The 23509-nt window shown below is 36.2% G+C and overlaps 1 protein-coding gene across 5 annotated transcripts in view; it reads right to left on the minus strand.

The window, feature by feature from the left end:
- The window catches only part of LOC136030537 (PAX3- and PAX7-binding protein 1-like), a 93046-nt gene that overhangs the window by 5809 nt on the left and 63728 nt on the right, over positions 1-23509 (minus strand). The window contains exons 13-16 of one of the 5 annotated variants that reach the window (XM_065709585.1): positions 22786-22981; positions 18655-18877; positions 16853-16977; positions 9980-10112 (exon numbers count right to left, since the gene is read on the minus strand). In XM_065709585.1, the coding sequence (XP_065565657.1) occupies positions 10028-10112; positions 16853-16977; positions 18655-18877; positions 22786-22981 (629 nt within the window). In that variant the 3' untranslated portion in view covers positions 9980-10027. Of the gene's footprint in view, positions 1-9979; positions 10113-16852; positions 16978-17781; positions 18186-18654; positions 18878-22785; positions 22982-23509 lie in introns of those variants that run through there. The other 4 variants (XM_065709586.1, XM_065709584.1, XM_065709582.1 and 1 more) reach the window with 4 other exon arrangements.

A 23509-nucleotide genomic window follows, 5' to 3' on the forward strand; every position in this document is an offset into this window, starting at 1 on the left:
AGGAGTAGTTTGAAGGGCTATGGGAACATCACCATGAATTTGATGAAAAGTGAATGACGCGCAAGAAAGAATATTGAGTGACCGCAAATCAAGTAATGGGCTTGTTGGGTTAGTTGTAGAACAATTTGTTTCCTGTATAAGCTTTCTTGCCTCACCATATAACTTTGGTAGTGGTTTTAAAAAAGAAGAAAAAGTTGACATCCATATATTAGAGCAATAAGAGACGTAGGACTGAACTAAGCAATGGAACAGAATTTTAAAAACTGATCCAGGAAAATTGTGTTTTAGCTTCCTAAAAATTCCAAGATTCCTTGAGATATTCATATTAATTAGTCCAATATGATGCTTAAACGAAAGGTTTCCATCAAGAAGAATACCGAGAAATCGGACATACCGATCCTTAGGTCTACTGACAGAGCCCCTTGAAAGCTGAATATCAGCTAACTCAGGGCCCGCCAGAGAAATACGGAAAAAATTAAAAAAAAAACTTGGCTTGGCAAAATTTAGGGCAAGGCAATTATCAGAGAACCAAAGAACGACTCTCTCAACAAGATCCGCTAATTGGGGAAGCGTCTCAGACGATGTTTCTGATATAATACCAATAATACTGTCATCAGCGATAGCGACGAGAGCCACCTCATCCTGCAAAAGTAATAGATTTTTTTTTCATTGAAATATTCAGGATGATATAGGCGACAGCTGAGTACTGTAGGCTCATACTTTTTAAGCCCAACTATAAGGTAATTAACATAAATAAAAAAAAAGAAACGGTCCAAGAACAGAGCCTTGAGGAACACCAAACTCAACTTCAGACGAAAAGCAGGAAAGGGAATCTACGGAAATAGTTCTACCTGTGAAATAGGTATCAAACCAAGCATGAGCCTATCCTCTTACACCATTGTGTGATAGCTTGTAGAGCAGAATCTCACGATTTAAAGAATCAAAAGCCTTACGGACATCCAAGAATTTATATGCAGGAATCAAACTAGAGTCAAGCATGGTGCGGAGAAAATTCAAAAGAGTTACACACACATGCTCGATAGAATGTTTAGCTCGGAAGCTAAACTGAAAATCATGAAATAATCTTTTAGCCTCTAGAAAAGCAAATAGACGGGAAAGCATGGTCTTTCAAAAATTTTGCTAAAAACAGACAGCAAAGATATAGGGCGATAATTGACTGGATCATTTCGTGGTCCACCTTTATATAAAAACATTACTCTACCTCGCTTAAGAGAACTGGGGAAAGTCCCATTTTCAAAAAAAAAGATTTATAAGCTTTGTCAATGGAGAAATAACTGAAGGAAGAATCAAGTTAACTATCATAGTTGGAATGTAGTCAAGGCCAGACGACGAATAACTTTTCAAGCTATTTACAATCCCAGCTACTTCAACATCAGAAGCGGGATACTACACCACTGGTTTGAGACAAGGTGGATCAAGATAAGATTTGCAATCTGGTTGAGACTGCGAAGACCTGACTGAAGAAGCAGTAGTTTTCCCAATATTGGTAAAATGCGATGTAAATGCTTCTTAAACATATGGAATGCCCTCAACAACCACATCACCTAACACAAGACTTGGAAGGATACAAGGAGCCGGAGAAGAACGTTTGAGGACGGCATTGATCACTTTATAAGTTTTTCGAATATCCTTTCCACAATCCGAAAATTTTTCGAAATAATAAAGGAATTTGCCCTTCCGATACAAAGAATTAAAAACATTCATGCAGAGTTTGAATAGCTGAAGACATGCAGCATACAAAGATGGCCATGCTGACTTAATAGCTTTCCAACGATTATTTGTTCTTCTCTGACTCTTTAGAAGGCCAGGGGTCATCCATGGGCTAAGAGGAATAGATATTTTTTACCTTGAAGTAGAGGGGGACAGAGCATATACGTCAAAAATAGACTCTTTCACTGATTCGCAAAAAGAATCAAACTTCAACAAAAATTATTATCTTCACCAAAAATATTCCATGTCTTCTCAGCTAAATCGGATCTGAGGTCTATCAATTCGAACAGATCAAACCTAGAAGAAGCTGAAGCCGATGTTGGAGTATTCCTACTTTGTGTTTTTTCAAGGTTAACACTTGAACCATGTTCCATTTTTCAAGGTTTAAACAACAGTAAATTCTCCTTTTTTTTTACAGTGCTTGCATTTATAAAGATTTAGGTCTAGGCGTTTACTCCCCTTCCCAGAAAATACTCCTCGTGGTTGACTGGTCTCCGACCACTGTCAACCTACAAAAAAGACTAGAACTCTCAATTTCTGATGTAACGAGTACCCTCTGAAGATTCTAAGACCATGATTTGGAGGCGGAGACGACGAAGGGACAGTCTCCCTCCTATACGGAATAAATCAGCTCATTTTAGGGTTTAATATCATTCTTTACTTTCGTATTAACAGCGTTGACCAGAAATATTCCAATAAATCAGAAGGAATAACAGATAAATTTCAAATTTTCCATGCGTATTTTAAGTCTCTTTTTCACCCTCCACCAAAAACCAGAAGTCCTGTTTACGGCCCCGGGGATTATACATCATTTTTACCTTTGCCCTCCCCTCATCTCTCCCTTAGAACTCATTCTGTATTTATCTGAAGGCTCAATGGGAGCTTACTCCTTACTTTCAGTTGAAAAAAACTTTTTTTTATTTAATTTGTATGAAGGCTCAATGAGAGATGAGATGTTTTGGCATTAAAATGCCAACTTTGAGGCGTCTCCCTCCCTCCATAACTACAAAACTATCAGAAAACCCCGTTGTAGAAGTCTAAGAATCTTTTTGATTTGTGAAATTTTTCCATTGTTAACAGATAACTATTTGTTATTTGGAAACATACGGACATTAATCGCGGTGGATTTTTCTTTGGGGGGGATTATCTGGAGGAATTTTCCGAGTGGAGAAACTTTTTCGGAAGAATTACTCTGATTTATTCTACAAAATTCTGTCAATTTGTCTTTCTTCCTCTTTGCATGTACAATTTTACATGTGGAGAAAATATCACGGGGGAATTGTCCAGGGGATATTCTCAATGGCGATTCAATTTTCTGGAAAGATTTTTCCTTTGATAAATATCTCTTCTTATTGCACAAAAAACTTTCTGGTGTTTATTGTAATTCATCACTGCTATTCTTCCCCCCCGCATCAGAACCAATAATAACGGCACAGACTGAATGTATACCTGAGAACTAGGATGTATTAGACAATAAATCACAAAAACTCATATAGTTTTCATCTGAAGGCTCAGTGAGGCTTTGAAAAGTAGGCAATTGAAACGTCCTTTTTTTGGTATCTTACCGAACGTTACCTTTGGTATCTTACTATATCCCTGCATTATGAAGTAGATCACCTCAGATAAAGGAATAAAATATACACTAGAAACATTTTTGTACAATAAGAAGGGAGATGTCACCTTGTAGCACCCTTTTGGACATTACCTACATTTTACCACGAAAAAATATTGTTAGACAATTTGATCCCCGTTGAAAGAAAATCCTTCCTAAAAATTTTCTCTCCACGGGAAATAACCCTAGACAATTTCCCCACCCCCTGCCAAATAAAAACGCGAAAAATGTCCGTATGTTCTTAATAGCAAATACTATCTGTAAGCAATGGACAAATTAAAAACTTAAAAAGACAATTAAATTTCTATAATGGGGTTCTCTGATCGTTTTGTACTTAGATAGATAGGGAAATACCTCAAAGGGTGCATTCTAATACCAAAACAACCCAGCTATTATTGAAGCTTCTGATAAAAGTTCTAAGGGAGAGACAAGAGGATATGTAAACGATATTTATGTGAAGGCTCAATGAGAGCAGGGATATTTTGGCATTAAAATGCACCCTTTGAGGTATTACCCTTCGTATCCAAGTACAAAACAATCAGAGATCCCCGGTGTAGAAGTTTAAGTGCCTTTTTAAGCTTTATAATTTGTCCATTGCTTGCAGCTAATATTTGTTATCGGGAATTATACGGACATTTTTTGCTGGTGAATTTTCAGTGGGAGAAAATTTTAGGGAAGATTTACCCTGAATTTTTTTGCATATATTTTTATTTTGTCTTTATTCCTCTTTCTATGGGCATTTTTAAATATGGAGAGAACTTTACCTTGGAATTGTCTAGGGAAAATTTTCAGCCGGAATCAGATTGTCTAGCAAGATTTTCGTGTGAAAAAAATAATTTGGTTAATTTCCATAAATATGCAGCAAGGTGACCTCCCTTCTCGTTGCACAGAGGTATTTCTGGTGTTTATTTTAATGCTTTATTTAGCCAAAGTGACTTGCTTCATAATAGAGTGATACATTATTAAGGAGGGAAAGTAGATCTTTATTTAGGGGGTGTTAGGATAACAAAATGAGTAAGTTTTAGTGGCCTAAGTATTTCTCAGAGGTATTTATATCAAACCAAGGGTCCTAAAAATAAGGAGAGGGCTCATCGGAATTTTTTTTGAAGTTGAAGTGAAAATGCTAGGACACTACTAACCCACACCCTAAGATCTATGATAAAGGCATAAACTGAAAATATACGTGGCAACTAAAGAGAATTAGACAAGAAGTCTCAAAAACTTGTTTAGCTTTCATCTGAGGCTTAGAAAATTAGGCCACTGAAACGTAATCCCTTTTGGAATTTTACTCCCTTCCCTACGCAAAAATCTACCACCCCTTATTAATAATAGATCATTATATTGTTAAGCAAATCACTTCGTGTCAATAAAGGATTAACACCTTTCTATTCAATCGAAAGGCTCTTGGTTTTCAGAAGGTCATCTTAAAAAATTGGAACAAACAGTCAAACTTTAAGGTAAAGAGCAAGGTAGTGAGTAAAGAAACAACCCTTCGTATACAGAATAATATCTGTTCGTTTCGAGTTTTAATGTTGCTCATTACTTTCAGTTGCAAAAACTCGTTTTCTTAAGTTATAATTTCTGATCGTTTTCAAGTAAAGCCGGTAAATCTGGCTCACCCTCCATGAAGAATATCTTCCCTTCACCGGAAACTCCGTGAAAGTTTACTACCAAGTAAAATACACCCCCTTACCCTCTTAAAATTTCTCACAGACGATTCAGCGTGAGAGACTCATTTGAAATAGACTTCGATTTCTAACAGTTTCTCAGATCTTTATAGAAATCCCCTCTTCCGTGGAATTTTTTTCCTGAAGATCCAAACATGCTGAAAACAGCCTACGGAGAATTCCCCTGGAAAATATCCATAGGCAAAATTGAGTTGGCAAAGGGAAAGTAAGACAAATAAAAAGAATTCCGTATAGAAATTATGTCAACTCTCTTCACTATAAAATTTACCCTTAAAAGCTAGTCCCCAGTAATTTACCTCCCCAAGGAAATCTTTTCCATGGAAACCTACTCCAAGCACAAAGTTCTCCCTCCCAAAAAGGTCTGAATACTTCCCTATAACAAATACTATGCATAAACAATGGATAAATTTCATAACTTACAGGCCTCTCCCCATGGGCTGTGGGGGGGGGGCATGATACCCCCAAAGGCATAGTTCAACTATGCTGAATAGAATGACTATCTAAATATTTAATTGTACGAAATTAGGGAAAAAATGGGCATGGGAGAGGCCCCCTCGCATGCCCATTTTTTCTAGCAAATTGCCCCCCGAGGGGGTTAGTTCCCTCCAATCGTTCAGGTCACTTAAAAAGGGCACTGGAAGTTTTATTTTCCGTTCAAATGAACTCTCTACCGACATTCTGCGTATGCCATATGCTAGTTCCCAAGCTCCCACAAAATCATGGGCTTCCCCTTCTGCTATTCGCAAACGCCGGAAAAGCTGTTTGATCACGTATGTTAGTATTCTGACAAAGGCCAAGGCAAAGAGTATAGGTAACTTATAGGAGTGGGAACTGGTGCTAGTGATGTCAAAAATATAAAGTGGTAAATGGTGTTGATAGTTTTTTTTTGTCGACACTGGCATCAGTTCCCACTCCCATAAGTTATCCTTACTCTTTGGCCAAGGGAAGAATAACTTTTTGAGAGATTTAGCTTTGATAAATCTCAGCATTAAGACGCTGGGAGGTAAATCCTTTGTCAAAGATTGAAGTTAGGTTGGTTCCATTGTTAATTAGATACTTGATTTTTGATCAAATAAACCGAATGTTTCGTTAATAATATCTCCACTCTCTCTTTGGAATAACATAATGGGAAATCGATTAGAAGTGGTGATTGTGGAGAATTCCTGTTATTAAGTGTGTATATCTCTCAGTTGTAGATTTTATTTGACTCTCAGAACCATTTTTTTTTCCAGGGCATGGATAAGATCATTCTCTTCTCTTTGGGCAAGATTCAACTTACTTCGTATTTAGTTCTGCAACCTCTTCCGTTTTGCTGCAATGCAGCTTAATTTTGCGTATTTTTCACTTAATAATGTGTCAAGCAAAAAAAAAGTCGTCTTAGTTCTCGCCAGCTTAGTCTAGCTGACGTAAATATTAAGTTCACTCACAGCTCATCTTCCAGCTAAAACGTCAGTTTAAACTCTGAAGACATCTAGCAATCACCAGACCCTTTCGCACTAGACGTTATCTTACTAGACTAAAGCCTCATCTAGATTGACATCATTCACCCTGCCAGCAGCAGGACCAGCTTTGATTGGACGGTTAATCGTAGCCATCGAAATTTTCGAAGGCTGCCCAGCTATATTGGCTGTCCAATCATAGCCGGCTGTCTGAAAATGATCCACCTCAAAAAACTGCTGCTGTCAGGGTGAATGATGTTAATCAAAGTGTGTATATCTCTCAGTTGTAGATTTTATTTGACTCTCAGAACCATTTTTTTTTTGTCCAGGGCATGGATAAGATCATTCTCTTCTCTTTGGGCAAGATTCAAATTATTTCGTATTTAGTTCTGCAACCTCTTCCGTTTTGCTGCAATGCAGCTTAATTTTGCGTATTTTTCACTTAATAATGTATCAAGCAAAAAAAAAAAGTCGTCTTAGTTCTCGCCAGCTTAGCCTAGCTGACGTAAATATTATGTTCACTCACAGCTCAACTTCCAGCAAAAACGTCAGTTTAAACCCTGATGACATCTAGCAATCACCAGACCCTTTCGCACTAGATGTTGTCTTACTAGACTAAACCCTCATATAGATCAACATCATTCACCCTGCCAGCAGCAGGACCAGCTTTGATTGGACGGTCAATCGTAGCCATCAAAATTTTCGAAGGCTGCCCAGTTGTATTGGCTGTCCAATCATAGCCGGCTGTCTGGAAATGATCCAGCTCTAAAAACTGCTGCTGTCAGGGTGAATGATGTTGATCAAGACGAGGCTTATGCGACCAATAGCTCATAGCTGATTAATCTACTTCTAATGTGTAGGCTATTCATATTTTTGCCTTGGCAACCTGTTCAATATTCAAAAGGTATCCATGGAAAAACACTAATTTTATCTTTTCAATTCGCATTGAGTGTAATAGAATTAACATTAATGTTTCAAGTATCTAAAAACTAAGCACTAAAATTAAAATTTCAATCGGGAAGTGGGACGAAAAAAACTTTGTAAAATTGCTGGAAATCAGTGTAGCGGGGAAAAATCATAGAAACATCCAGCTCAACGTCATGTAGGCCTTAATTCTGAATGTGAAATATGTAAATTTAGCAAGGTCATACCTAATGACGTTGTGTATTTTTTTTGTGTGTTGTAATTAAGGTTTTTCTCAATTAAAACCTGTCTATAAATAGTTATTTTTTCAGCTTGTAAGGGATTAATCTGTCGCTGTTTAAAACTGTTGAAAAATATCATTAAATAGGAAAGAAAAAAAAATCTTATATCTTGGAGCAGCCTTTCAAAATAGATAGAGTAAAACAATTATGAACTGCTTCTTTTTGGTATTTTGCAGTTGTTTTCTTAAAAAACTACAAAATAACTTCGACTCCCCTCCTTCTTCCATTGCTAAAAGGTATATACTTTCTCTATAAGTGAGCAATAATTGTATATTTATTTATGTATGTACTCGAGGACGGCTCCATGTTTTACGGGAAAGTTTGCATTTTGGGATATTCTCGCATAAAAAAAAATGATCTAAATAGGTCAGAAGTTTGAGAAAAGTCGCTAAGAGCCTTAATTTTGGTTTTTGTAAATGACGTCATATACGATGTTAGTAAATTATATTAGTATTTCCTATGACGTATAAGCATTTTCTTATATGATGTAATGCATTGCATAAATAAGATTATTGAGTTTTCAACGCAACAGTTATTTATATAATATAATGTCAGTTGGAAGGCCCAAAAAACGAAAATTTTCAGTTCCAGTTACTATAAATGATGATTATTTGGTTCCAAAACCTGTACTATCAAACATGATAAGATGTGAAATTCGAAAACCTGGACTATTAGTTGTATCAACACCAATACGGACAGCTAAAGCAAAGGGCATGGCTAAATTGTCTGAAGTAATCAAAATCCCAAGACGTGTCATAAATGAAAATGCAGAAAAAAGGCACGGGTGGTTAGAAGATATGCGAAAACAACAATTAGAGCGGTTAAAAATAAAAATGAAGAGCAAAGACACACGCCGTTAAAAGACATGCGACACCGAGCATGTGAGCAAGTCAAAATGAAAAGTAAAATGTACATGCGATTAGAAGAACAGCGGCGGCGTGTCAAAAATGAAAATGAAGAGCAAACACACGCGGTTAGAAGACATGTGACACCGACCACGTGAGCCAGCTAAAAATAGTAATGAAGAGCAAAGAGACATAAGGTTAGAAGACATGCGATACCGAACATGTGAGCGAGTCAATGAAAATCAATCTGGACAGCGAGAATCAAAACGTGTCAAAATTGAAAATGATAGCGATGATGATTGAGTTTGGGATTTTGACATGGATGAGATCATTAATGCCTACCATACCTTAGTTAAAAAAAAACAAAGGTTCAGCGGTATGTGTTTCATAATGATGAAATATACGCCGAGGTAAAACGAACCAAACAAATTGGAAAGGATAGAGATGATGATTAAGTTTTGGATTTTGACATGGATAAGGTCATCCATGCCTATCATACTTTGCCATACTTTCAAAATCAAAAATATGGACAAATAAATCGGTCGAAGATAAAAACTTTTGTCCAACCACTTGAACAATTATATTAGGCGATATGTCTATCACAATGACAAAAGACAAGGCAAAAGAAGAAGTTTTTGTTCCACCACCTGATCAATCAAAAGAAACAAAGGTGGTCGTCAATGCCTTCCATACCTTTGAAAATCAAAAACCTGGACTAGATAAAGTGTTAGATAATTTTACAAAGGCAGCACTTCTAATTTAAGGTCCATTTGGACGTCAGGACATCAAGAACAGGCTTAAATTGTCTGCGTTCAGAAGACAAGCAACAGTGAGAATCAATATATAGAGGCCTGCCGTGTGCCGAAAAAACAGGGCCCAGTGGCGAAGCCGCTGGGCTTCCTGCACTATATATATATATATATATATATATATATATATATATATATATATATATATATATATATATATATATATATATATATATATATATATAATGAAAAAAGAAATCACCAATGCAACAACACAAACACATAAATAAACATACACCATAAAAAAAAAGAAGTAATGAAACGTAAAAAGTAGCCGTTATCTAGAAGACGATGTTTTTCGTCCTCTCTTTTTTATTCGTTCAGTTTCCTGTATTGTTTCAGATAATCTTTGATCGCAGCTATTCAGTGGCATCAATTGTGAAGGGGGTTCATTGGCACCACCATCCCCCAAAGATTTTTTTCCCAAATGGCTTTTTTGTACTGACATTTAAAACATTAAATAAACAACAATAACCCCCTAGATTTGAGAAAAAGCACCCCCTCTCCTTTTCTGTGAATTGAAACCTTCCATTATTGCAGCCAATAATAAAACCACAAGAAAGGGATTCTCGAACTACAGGGGTAGAAATGAACAAAAGCTGCAATATCTAAAAAAAATGTCAGATATTTATACCCCATGGATTAACTGATAATATGTAAAACCACTATATTTGGTATTTGGTACAAAAACTAAAGGTCTATAAATATTTCCATTTTATTTCTTTGCTCAATTCTCCAGCGCCAAGTCGATCCAACATTTCAACCACCTGCTCTATCTCTTTCCTGGAATAGAAATAAAATTGAAATATAAACTACATAGGCACTGAATTGAAATAAAAACTGAAAAAACATATAAATGAAAAGAAAATAACGAAAAACTTTATGTACTTGGCTCTACAACAGCCATCGTCGAGCGATTTTAGCGATCATAGGTAGCGCAATATATGTGTAATTTCTTCTTTTTTTTTTCACCGGGCCACTTCGTACAGAAGTTGTCGTAGAAACTTGAGAGGGCGCTAATTCGATTGGATACCAATATTTTAAGAGACCTTTTTAAGTGTCAAAAGTGAATTGAGTGCAATCAGCTCCCCCTGTCTTTTAGATCCCCCTCCCAAAAAAATGATCACAATCTTGAGATAACCATTTTGTTCAAATAACCGAAAGGTTCAATAATCATTCTTCCGAGCGCAGCCTGACTGCCCACAGCTCATGGGACAAGGACAATGGTAAATTACGTAACTTATCCATTTTTTAGACATAGGATATATCAACGGGAAAGGGGGAATGTTTGATCCTGGGTTTGTCCGAAAAAGCTAAGTTTATTAAGGCGAAACTTTAAGGGATTATAAACAGAATCAAAAGAAAATATGCATTTCGGTTTATCAAAAGGGCATATGCGCAATATCTTAGGAACAGTGAAGGGTATTAGTTAAAACTTTCAGGATTAATAGTGCTACTTCAATTTGTTTCACGTTCAACCCGCATCCAGGCTCATCATGGTACTCAGCAGACGACGACATGCTTCTTTCCGGAGATTTCGCTCGAAAATGACGGGTTCCATGATCTTAAGCCAGTGACGATCCCAATGTCGCCCAAATTCTTGGAAGCCCTTAAGGTCGGACTTGACTGTCGCGAGCCCCATTTTATTATGTCCTCCTGCTTTCTTCTTTCCTACTAGTGGTGGAAGGGGTTCGCAAAGCTATTGCTTATATGCTGTATTGATCTCCGCATTGTGTGGTCATACCACCTCAGACATTCCATTTTAACAATATCAAAGATAAGTAGGCGATTCCCACATCTTCTCAGGACGTGCTGACTATATATGTTGTCATATCATTTGTCTCTACTCAAGCTTGTAACATGATGGGGATCGAAATCACTTCAGCCCTAAAGAAGCCGAAAGACTATTCAACTTTGCAATCCAATTATTTAGGCAATATTCCCCTTACCCGTCAATCCAAAGTTCTACAGCACAATTATTCTTACAATTTTTTGCACAATTGTATCAATAACAAGCCGAAGTCTTGATTCTTAAGGAGAACAAGAGCTAAGAGCTCATATGGCACTTGTGACGAGGCAAGAAGAGCTAAGAGCCAAGAGATCATATGGTATGAGCTCTAACAAAATTCTATGAATCAATAGATTGATTCAAAAGGAAAATAAGAGGCTTAATGCCGGTCAGGAATTAGAATAAGAGCTCTGAGTCACGATGTCCTTCTAAATATCAAAATTCATTAAGATCCGATCACCCACTCGTATGTTGTAAATACCTAATTTTTCCTCTCCCTTTAGCCCCCCAGATGGTCGAATCTGGGAATACGACTTTATCAAGTCAATTTGTGAAGCTCCCTGACACGCCTACCAATTTTCATCGTCCTAGCACATCCAGAAGCACCAAACTCGCCAAATCACCGAACCCCTCCCCCCAACTCCCCCAAAGAGAGCGAATGCAATACGGTTCCGTCAATCACGTATCAAGGACATTTGCTTATTCTATCCACCAAGCTTCATCCTGATTCCTCCACTCCAAGTGTTTTCCAAGATTTCCCCCTCCAACTCGCCCCAATGTCAAAAGATCCGGTCGGGATTTGAAATAAGAGCTCTGAGACATGAATTCCTTCTAAATATCAAGTTTCATTAAGATCCGATCACCTATTCGTAAGATAAAAATACCCCAATTTTCACGTTTTCCAAGAGTTCCGGTTTCCCCCTCCAATCCCCCCAATGTCACAGGATCTGGTCGGAATTTAAAATTAGAGCTTTAAAGCACAAAATCCTTCTAAATATCAAATTTCATTAAGATCTGGTCACCCTTTCGTAAGTTACAAATACCTCAATTTTTAAAATTACCCTCCCCCCCCCAACTCCACCAAAGAGAGCAGATCCGGCCCGGTTATGTCAGTCACGTATCTTAGACGGGTTTTTATTCTTCCCACCCAGTTTTATCCTGATCTCACCGCTTTAAGTATTTTCAAAGATTTCCAGTACCCCCAAACTGCCCCCCCCCCCCAATTACGCTGGGTCCGGTTGAGATTTAGAATAAGAGATCTGAGTTATGAGGTCCTTCTAAATATGGAATTTCATTAAGATCCGATCACTCCTTCGTAAGTTGAAAATAAGTCATTTTTCTTATTTTTCAGAATTACCCCCCCCCCCCCCACAATAGAGCAGATCCGTTCCAATTATGTAAATCACGTATCTAAGACTTCTGCTTACTTTTCCGACCAAGTTTCATCCCGATCCCTCCAATCTAAGCGTTTTCCATCATTTTAGATTCCCCCACCCCAAACTCCCCCCAATGTCACCACGGTCGGGACTTAAAATAATAGCTTTGAGACACGATATCCTTCTAAATATCAAATTTCATTGAGATCCGATCACCCGTTCGTAAGTTAAAAATACCTCATTTTTTTCTAATTTTTCAGAATTAACCCCTCCCCCCCAACTACCCCAAAGAGAGCGGATCCGTTCCGGTTATGTCAATGTATGTAGGAATTGTGCTTATTTTTCCCACCATGTTTCATCCCGATCCCTTCACTCTAAGTGTTTTCCAAGTTCTAGGTTTCCCCCTCCCAACTCCCCCCAATATCACCAGATCCGGTCGGGATTTAAAATAACAGCTCTGAGACGCGATATCCTTCCAAACATCAAATTTCATTAAGATCTTACCGTTCGTAAGTTAAAAATACTTCAATTTTTCTATTTTTTCCGAATTAACGGCCCCCCTCTCCCCCCCAGATGGTCAAATCGGGAAAACGACTATTTCTAATTTAATCTGGTCCGGTCCCTGATACGCCTGCCAAATTTCATCGTCCTAGCTTACCTGGAAGCGCCTAAAGTAGCAAAACCAGGACCGACAGACCGACAGAATTTGCGATTGCTATATGTCACTTGGTTAATACCGAGTGCCATAAAAACTACAAGAAAACTTTACAAACATGCAAATATGCCTTTCATAAAAAAAAATTGTAATTTTTATAATTTATCCTAAAAAAAATCTTTTACACAAGAAGTTTTTCAAAGAATAGTAAAGACCTGCATTAAACAAAAACAGACAAAACTAATTCAAATAATAATTTGAAATGGGGGGGGGGGGGCTAGTTCAAACCCTGTCACCCTTCCCCCTTGATATGGACTTGTTAGTTACAATAAATAATGAAGTTCACCTTAAACCTAACAGAAATTACCACAAATAGGAGCTGGGGTAACACCCCTGTGCCTTAAGACCAGAACGTCATTGACAAGTTTTCTTTATTTTAATGTGATTTTTATTGCTGAATAACCTGTTTGTAAATTTATTATTTGGAGGGCTCCCTAATATATTTATTGCTTCCTATTGCTTTACAGTATCTCTAGTCTGGTCTTTTGTTATATTTTATAATATTTGTTATACTTACATATCATATGTACATGTAGTAAATAAACAAATAAATAATTTATTCCTCACGCCTCTCGATACAAAATTTCCACATAACTGACACCTTATTAAAAAAAAATGTTATGGCAGGGCGAAGAGCGGATCGACTGCTGCAAGATTCCCGTTTAAAGTCGTCCTACGTTGAAAGTCTCGAGATATGGTTTGTTTATGTTTAGGCTATTGGAGAAGGCTTCCAGTGATTTTATCTCTTCGACTGGGAATGGCAATTTGTTACAGATCTTGATAACCCGGGGTATGAACGAACGATGGTAAGAATTAGATCTTGCAATTTTCATCTTCACAGGATTTTCTTTATCCAGAAAACTGGATACGACTACGAGCATGGATGCTGAATACAGATAATGAAAGAGACATAGATACTGGAAGAGGAAACTGGAAGCAGATAACTGGATACGACTACGGGCATGGATACTGAAAGAGACATAGATACTGGAAGAGACAACTGGAAGCTGATAACTTGATACGACTAGAGCATGGATACTGAAAGAGACATAAATGCTGGAAGAGACAAATGGAAGCAGATAACTGGATACAACTACGAGCATGGATACTGAATATGGACACTGAGAGACATAGATACTGGAAGAGACAACTGGAAGTAGATAACTGGATACGACTACGGGCATGGATACTGAATATGGATACTGAAAGAGACATAGATACTGGAAGAGATAACTGGATACGATTACGAGCATGGATATGGATACTGAAAGAGACATTGATACTGGAAGCAGATAACTGCATGTGACTAGGAGCATGCATACGGAATATGGATACTGAAAGAGGCGTAGATACTGGAAGAGACAACTGGAAGCAGATAACTGGATACGACTACGAACATGGATACTGAATATGGATACTCAAAGAGACATAGATATTGGAAGAGATAACTGAATACGACTACTAGCATGGATACTGAAAGAGACACAGATACTGGAAGACATAACTGGATACGACTACGAAAATGGATACTGAATATGGATACTGAAAGAGACATTGATACTGGAAGCAGATAACCGGAAACGACTACGAGCAAGGATACTGAATATGGATACTGAAAGATACATAGATACTGGAACAGACAACTGGAAACAGATAACTGGATACGACTACGAGCATGGATACTGAATGTGGATACTGAAAGAGACATAGATACTGGAAGAGACAACTGGATACGACTACGAGCATGGATACTGAAAGAGACATAGATACTAAAAGAGACAACTGGGAGCAGATAACTGGATACAACTAGGAGCATGGATACGGAATATGGATACTGAAAGAGGCGTAGATACTGGAAGAGACAACTGGAAGCAGATAACTGGATACGACTACGAGCATGGATACTGAATATGGATATTGAAAGAGACATAGATACTGGAAGAGACAACTGATGAAAAACGCAGATTTTAAAATCTCGAAAAAGAAGGGCAGGACAAAGAAGATGCGGGAGGGCAACTGCGTTAAATAGATAGCGTAATTTCCACAATGATAGATGCCAAGTAGCCTGTATTATTTACCCAATGTCTTTCCAATTTTTTCTTGAATATTTAAAAATAAGTAATAGGATTAACGACGATTCTTGAATACCAAGGTCCCTGCGTCGGCCCTACAATGTGTTGCTACAGCAAGGTTCGATCTCTGGGTCCCATATTATCAATTAAGGTCACTGCGCCCCTACATGACATAAAAAGTTAGGGGACAACCGGATCCCCTAGGATCAAAAAGAGGGAAGCATTACAAGATCGACTTCAAAGCTTTAAAAGTTACTGACAGAGACAGTTACTTAAGCAGGATATTATTCTCCTTGGTCTGAAAAGACTGTCAAATTTGGCATCTGCGCCTACCTAGCCTTTGCATTTGTCTTGGGATTTTTAAAACAAGAACTGCTGGTGTTTAAAAATATGTATGCATTACTGACATCTATTTAAACCATTTAGAGATCAAACGAATAAGCCTATAAAGCAAATTAAATGAATAATCATAAAATTAAATATTAATAATAATAAGTAAATAAAATAATAATAGTAATGGAAAAATAATACTAAAAAAGGAGATTTATTGCATATTTTCATTTTAACGCACCTATTATCTGTTGAAAAAATTTCAGAATATTTTAGTTTTTTCAAACAGGCTAGAATTGCTCAACAGGAAGTATTGAGCTCCCCTTAATAAGCATGAGTTAGAAAATATATGTTACTGTAGATGTTCGAAATCTGAGTAATGTCGACATTCAGTGGTGAATGTCCAAAATTCCTTTTTCTCGGCTTGGATTCAATTAGCTTTGCAAATCAACTTTTTCAGCCTTATACAAGCATTGATGGTGAAAGTCAAAGTTAGGTTAGGTTCAATTAGGTTATAAACATCAGAAATGGGTCGAAGACCTAACTCAACCCAACCTGTCACCATCAAACCTTGCATAAAACTGAAAAAGTAGACTGGTAACGCTGACTGAATCCAGTTTGAAAACAAAGGTGTTTCGGACATTTACTGCTGAATGTCGACATTCACCAATGTCGGACATTCACGGTAACATATATGCTATACTCATCATAAACTAAATAAAAACCATGTGTATGTCAATATTATGCCTCTGTTTGCAAAAATAAAACATTAAGTTATAAATTACTTAAGGCACAATTCCCTCCGTTTTAATCAATATTCTTGCTAGACAAAAACAAGATCACCAAACACTCAGACTCGAAAACATGGAAAGTCGTTATTTTATCTAGTTTTTTTTTTAATTTTATTATTGGTTATTTTATTTATATATTTTCAGTCTTCTATGCTATATATTTATAAACTATTTATTCCATACAATTAGCAGAGCCTATCGGATCTCCCAAAAATTTTTATCGATCTTTACGCGCAAGATAATGAATGAGTACCTTCCAAAATAAAACACGAGAGAAGAAAGTTGAAGAAGATTCACAAATGATAGAGAAAATAAGTAGCTTAAACAATAAAACACAAGAAACAAAAGAAGAAAGGAAAGTGAGAAATAACAGAGGAATCAATACTTTCTAGAATAAAAATAGACGAAAAGAAGTGAAGATAAAATAAGAAAGGGGAGAGGAATAATTACCTTCCAGAAGTTGATGTGCTATCTGCCTGTTGTGCCAGCTGCATTAAATATCTCGTGAATGGTGCTAATTGCTGCAAAGGAGGTTGAGTGGTGTTTAACCAACTGTTTGGTAACAAACGTAAAATCTGGAATAGAAAAAGAGATGAAATGATAATTTTTATATGAAATAAAAACATATTAAAAAAAGCATGCCTGAACTTTAAAGGGATGAAAGAAATAATGAAAAAAAAACTGTTATCAAAAAATAAATATCTGGTGAATGGTGCTAACTGCTGCAAAGGAGGTTGAGTGGTATTTAACCAACTCTTTGGTAACAAAAGTAAAATCTGGAATAAAAAAATAGATGAAATGATAATTGTTATATGAAATAAAACATAATAGAATAAGCATGCCTGAACTTTAAAAGGATGAAAGAAATAATGAAAGAAAAAACTGTTATCAAAACATAAATATCTCGTGAACGTTGCTAACTGCTGCAAAGGAGGTTGAGTGGTATTTAACCAACTCTTTGGTAACAAACGTAAAATCTGGAATAAAAAAATAGATGAAATGATAATTGTTATATGAAATAAAACATAATAGAATAAGCATGCCTGAACTTTAAAAGGATGAAAGAAATAATGAAAGAAAAAACTGTAATCAAAACATAAATATCTCGTGAATGGTGCTAACTGCTGCAAAGAAGGTTGAGTGGTATTTAACCAACTCTTTGGTAACAAAAGTAAAATCTGGAATAAAAAAATAGATGAAATGATAATTGTTATATGAAATAAAACATAATAGAATAAGCATGCCTGAACTTTAAAAGGATGAAAGAAATAATGAAAGAAAAAACTGTTATCAAAACATAAATATCTCGTGAACGTTGCTAACTGCTGCAAAGGAGGTTGAGTGGTATTTAACCAACTCTTTGGTAACAAACGTAAAATCTGGAATAAAAAAATAGATGAAATGATAATTGTTATATGAAATAAAAACATAATAAAAAAAGCATGCCTGAACTTTAAAAGGATGAAAGGAATAATGAAAGAAAAAACTGTTATCAAAACATAAATATCTCGTGAATGGTGCTAACTGCTGCAAAGGAGGTTGAGTGGTATTTAACCAACTCTTTGGTAACAAACGTAAAATCTGGAATAAAAAAATAGATGAAATGATAATTGTTATATGAAATAAAAACATAATAGAATAAGCATGCCTGAACTTTAAAAGGATGAAAGAAATAATGAAAGAAAAAACTGTTATCAAAACATAAATATCTCGTGAATGGTGCTAACTGCTGCAAAGGAGGTTGAGTGGTATTTAACCAACTGTTTGGTAACAAACGTAAAATCTGGAATAAAAATAGAGATGAAATGATAATTGTTATATGAAATAACAACATAATAAAACAAGCATGCCTGAACTTTAAAAGGATGAAAGGAATAATGAAAGAAAATACTGTTATCAAAACATAATAGCCAAGACTTCAAATTTAGAATTTTATAAAGGTTCACTTATTGGCATCCAAAATTGTATTCATATTTATGTATTTCCATAATAATTACAAAAATGTTTTTATTAAATTTGACAGTTCCTAATAAATCAACAAGAATTAATAATAAATAATTCATCTAATCGACGTTTGGTTATTTAAATATACAATAAATGATGCTAAATAGCAAACTTAAATATTACAAAAATAAAAATTACATATTTTAAAATCTTTTTATATTATTTAGTCTTTAATAACAGTCTTTAATCGTTTCTATAGCTATCAGAGGATTTCAAACCCAATTACATTTACTAAAATAAAAACTTACGTATTTACACTTTTCTAATTCTGAAGGTATGTCTCTATCAGTAATTGTTCCCATACTTCTTAAAGAGAGCAGGAGGTATCTTGTGAGCAAGTTGTCTAGTGCCAGGGTCCTTAACAGGTCATCACTAAGTATTCCTTCCCAAGTAAGAATATTACCCATTAGTTTTACACCAGACCAGAATTGACGATACACAAATTGTTGCCCCATCTTTGTGTCCATTATACTAAAATAAATGAAAATTAAGGTTTAATTAAAATAAAAAATTAGGGAAACAGATTAGCGACAAAAGTTTTTTTTTGTCAAAAATGTTTTATTGCGTAGCTGGTACAACTTTGGATATAAATTTCGAAAATGCAATCAGAATTTTTTTTTTCACAAGTAGCTATTTTGAGAAAATCAAAAAGTTTTTTAAAAGATTTTGATTTTCTAAAACAAATTTTTCTGTGTAAAATTTGGGTGCCTGGGGTCAAATGAAGAGAAGTTCGCCTTGAATAGGGTAGAAAGAGGTCAGACGAAAGGACTTAAAGAAAACTGGAACTCCATGGGATGGGTAAAGACTCAAGCTTTGGATAGAGGAGGATCGTTGGCCTTGTTGTTGGCTTGTTGTTGGCCACAATTATGTTGGCCTTGGGCAGCTTGGTGCTGCAGAGAATTGTTAAAAGTAGTAATTTTTATTTCAGAGTAATATTTTTTAATACTTATCTTTAGTGTTGTTTTTTTCCCAGGGGTTATGGTATCGAACCATGGACCTATAAGATTGGGAGGGCTCACTCGAACGGAAATTTAAAATTTCGAGTTTATACTATTTCAAATACTTCATAATATATTAAAATTATGAAGTTTTTAAGAAATATCACAAACTGAATGAAAATGAATACACAATACTAATTAGTTAAATTTCTATTCGTTACTAATCACTAATTAATACTGATTACTTTTCGTTCATATGCATTCAAACATTAAAACTTTGTTGATTCTCAAACAAAACTACATTTTCAAAGGAAAGTTGTACAATCTTAAGTGCTTTTTATGTGCCATATGTTTTAGCTTATTCTTTTACTAATTTTCTAACCATATTCCTTTTTTTTTCTAAACTTGGCGACCGCTACTGCTGGAAACGGCAAATAGATGTATTTTTTATTAAAACTGAATTCCTGATTTTGCTTAATTTCATAAGACTCAAACGATCAATTCAAACAATCAAAATTCATTTCTACTGTTCTGCTGATGCTTTAGACCAGGTTAGATTGCTTTTACTTAGTTCAACACATTCAAACTTCATTTCTACTGTTCCTGGTGCTTTAAACCGCAATGGATTGATTTTAACTCGGATTGTCTACCCATTAGATTCTGGCATAGGGTTGCCAGATACCTTGTTTATCTACCAGATGGCTGGAAATCTCAGCCATAACAGTGAAAATACACCAAACTTAACGTTTTATAGGGGAAAATTTGAACTAAATAGAGATATCTACTTTTTTGAAAACACGATTCCGTATTTTAAACACGAAAATACCGATTCATTCAATTGAAATGAGTAATTCTGGGGCGAATTCAATTCCTCTTTCCTGTCTATCCTTCACAAACTCATTCACGCTAGACTAACACGTTCCTTTGCTTCAATACAGTTTTGCTTTTTCTTCTAGCCGCAGATTTTGTTATGCAACATTTTTGATTGCAATTCAATATGATTTTTGCTGTTTCTTGTTACATGCGTCATATATACTAAAAACGATACGACTACTCCTGGGGGAATAATCATGTAATTTTTGCTCTTGTTTTCCACTGAACTTTTTGTTTCAAAAATTAAAGGTCTAAAGGAATTTTGTCAAATCCGTGACCTGTCTAGATATTTTTGTTTTTAGCTCAGAAAATCCCAGGGTGTCAATTTTCAAAATAAAGTATGAAGCAATTGTCAAAAAAAAATTTATATATATATATATATATATATATATATTTATTTACGAAGGTTTACTTACGTTTATGGGCTTAATGTAGAATTAATACTTTTTGAAATGAAGGTGTGCCCAGGGTGCAACCAAAAAAGTTATGACCAAGAGTCTTTAAAGTGGAATCCATGCATCATATTTTAGTTGTTTAATCTAACTAATTATGGTCATAATTAATTCTTTAAATTAATCAAAATTCTTTTTTTTCCTTTTGCGTTTATGTACAGATGATTTCCATAATTCGTACGCTCCCTGGAAATCAGCTTACAGGAGGCCTTTTAAAGAGGTGGTTGCGGGTTTTGGATAGCGGCAAACCTTTCAATGCAGCTTTCGAATTTGGAAAGAAGAAAAAGTCTAGGATAAAATCAGAGATATACAGAAACTGTGGGAAAGTTGCAACCCTTATCCGGGTCAGGTATGACGTCACACAGGAGGTGGTGTGGCTCGGAGCGTTGCTGTGGTGGAGCTTCCATGTTTCAGTGCAGTTGCACAAGGACACTCTTGCAGAAAGTGGCGTTGACAGCTTGTCCTTGAGTCACAAACTCCCTATGTACCACCCTACAGTTCTCGAAAAGAGAGTGAACGGGGTCTTGACTTTGGACTTAACCATTCTTACCTTCTTGGACCATGCGGACCCCTTTGTAAGCCACTCAGATCTGTGGTTTCGATAATCTGGCTTTCGATACGGCATTTTCTCTGTAGACATGCTCTATGAAAATAAGAATTAATTGACGTATCGCTGCTCTATCGTCAATCGACCAAAAATGAAAAAAAATAGTTTGTGCAACGATCGACCCTCACTCTTTCATTCCTAGAAGGGACTGGCACACATGTAATACTCAGGCAGAACTCCTACTGCCCACACCACCCACTGAGCGTTCTGGTGGCAACTGGAACGTCACGCGGCGGCCATTCTCATTACTTTTTGGGCGAAACTAAAAATACTCTTCGAACGTGAACTAATTAAACCTTAAAGCGAAAAAGAAGTTTCAGCTATGGGCATTTATATCTATAAGGAAAATTGAAGAAGGAAACATTGAGCTTACAGGAGGCCTTTTAAAGAGATGGTTACGGCGTAAAGAGGTAAAATTCTCGGTTAAATTGTTGTGTACCGATGACTTAGGTATGTTACTTTCTTCCAATATTAATTGTTCGGCGGCATGGCTTAAAAGGTTCTTTAGGTTTTGGCGCGTTTCCGTCCAAAGAACTCATCAAAGAGCGTCCAGGACGATCTTCATCTGTCCCCCACCATCTTTGAATGCCAACAACAAACCTGGCTTTCGATACGGCATTGTCTCTGTAGGCATACTCTATGAAGGTAAGAATTTATTGACGTATCGCTGCTCTATCGTCAATCGATCAAAAATGAAAAAAAAAAAGTCTGTGCCATGATCGACCCTCACTCCTTTATTCCTCAGAAGGGGCTGGCACACAGTGTGATGCTCTGGCAGAGCTCCTACTGCTGACACCACCCTGAGTGGTGTCAGGCAGAACTACTGCCTGAGTGTTCTGGTGGCGATTGGAACGTCATGCGGCGACCATTCTCATTACTTTTTTGGAGGGAACGAAAAATATTCTTCGGGCGTGAACTGATTAAACCTTCAAGCGAAAAAGAAGTTTTAGCTATGGGCATTTATGTCTATAAAGAAAATTAACGAAGGAAACATTGAGCTTACAGGAGACCTTTTAAAGAGATGGTTACGGCGTAAAGAGGCAAAATTCTCGGTTAAATTGTTGTGTACCGATGATTTCTGTATGTTACTTTCTTCCAATATTAAGGCGAAAAAGAAGCTTCAGCTATGGGAATCTATGTCAATAAGGAAAATTGAAGAAGGAAACACGAAAGAGAAAAAAAAATATTATAGTTGCAGAAACGAATGCTTATTTGAACGGAGTGGAATACATTTGGAATGAAACCCACTAAAACAAAATTGAAAAAACACAGAACTTCCTATAATGATAATTTCCTATATATAATAATAATTACTTCCTTCAATTTTGGTATATAGTGGAATAAATACTTTCAAGGAGCGGGATGAATAAAAACGTAATAAATATTCAAAGCAGAACAGATTTAGGCTATGGCCATATGGGTCACTGAGGAAAATAATAGAGGGAAACATGGGAGCAGAAAAAAGACCAATTTACAATAGTAGAAATCCCTTTTGGGATAAAAACTTACTTTTTGGGATAGAGTGGAATAAATACGTCATTATCCAAAGCACTACGAAGTCTCTCGACGCAGGCCCGTATTAACCTTTGAAATGGTTTTGAGTTTCCAGTAACTGTTGGGAAATTACTAGTCAAATACCGAACACCATGTACGGCTTGGCGTGTTTGACGTGTCGATAATGGATCGTATGCAAGCTCTACAGCCTCTGAAATGAATAGACGAATTAAAAAGGATCTTGAATAGTCTAGAATACATATGAGCCTTTCACAAGCCGGTTCCATCAGCATTACTTTTAATGTTTTGGGGACTTTGGGATCTAAGTACAAACTTTGCTCTTACTTTAACTACTTACTAGATTGACTATTATGTTAAATTATTTAATTACGCAATTGCCATTTACTGCTACTACTACAACTAATAACTCACCCCAGTACCAAGCCACCTGAGGCCAACACAGCTACGCACGCTCCTCCTCTTTAGGAGGCCTCCCTCTTTACACTCTCCCAGGAAGTTCCCATTTCCTTTTAAATCTTTATTTATGACATCCTCCCACCCCATACGAGGACGACCTACTTTCCGTTTAGCCCCAGACGGATGGCCAAAAAGGATAATCTTCTTTAATTACATACTAAATTGATTCTTATGCCAATTCATCTTAATTAATTAGTCAATTACTATTTGATAGTTTATCCTTACGTTAATTAAATTTCTAATTACTTAATTACTGTTGAAA

This window comes from Artemia franciscana, chromosome 8, assembly GCF_032884065.1.
Source record: "Artemia franciscana chromosome 8, ASM3288406v1, whole genome shotgun sequence".
NCBI classification, from domain to species: Eukaryota; Metazoa; Arthropoda; class Branchiopoda; order Anostraca; family Artemiidae; genus Artemia; species Artemia franciscana.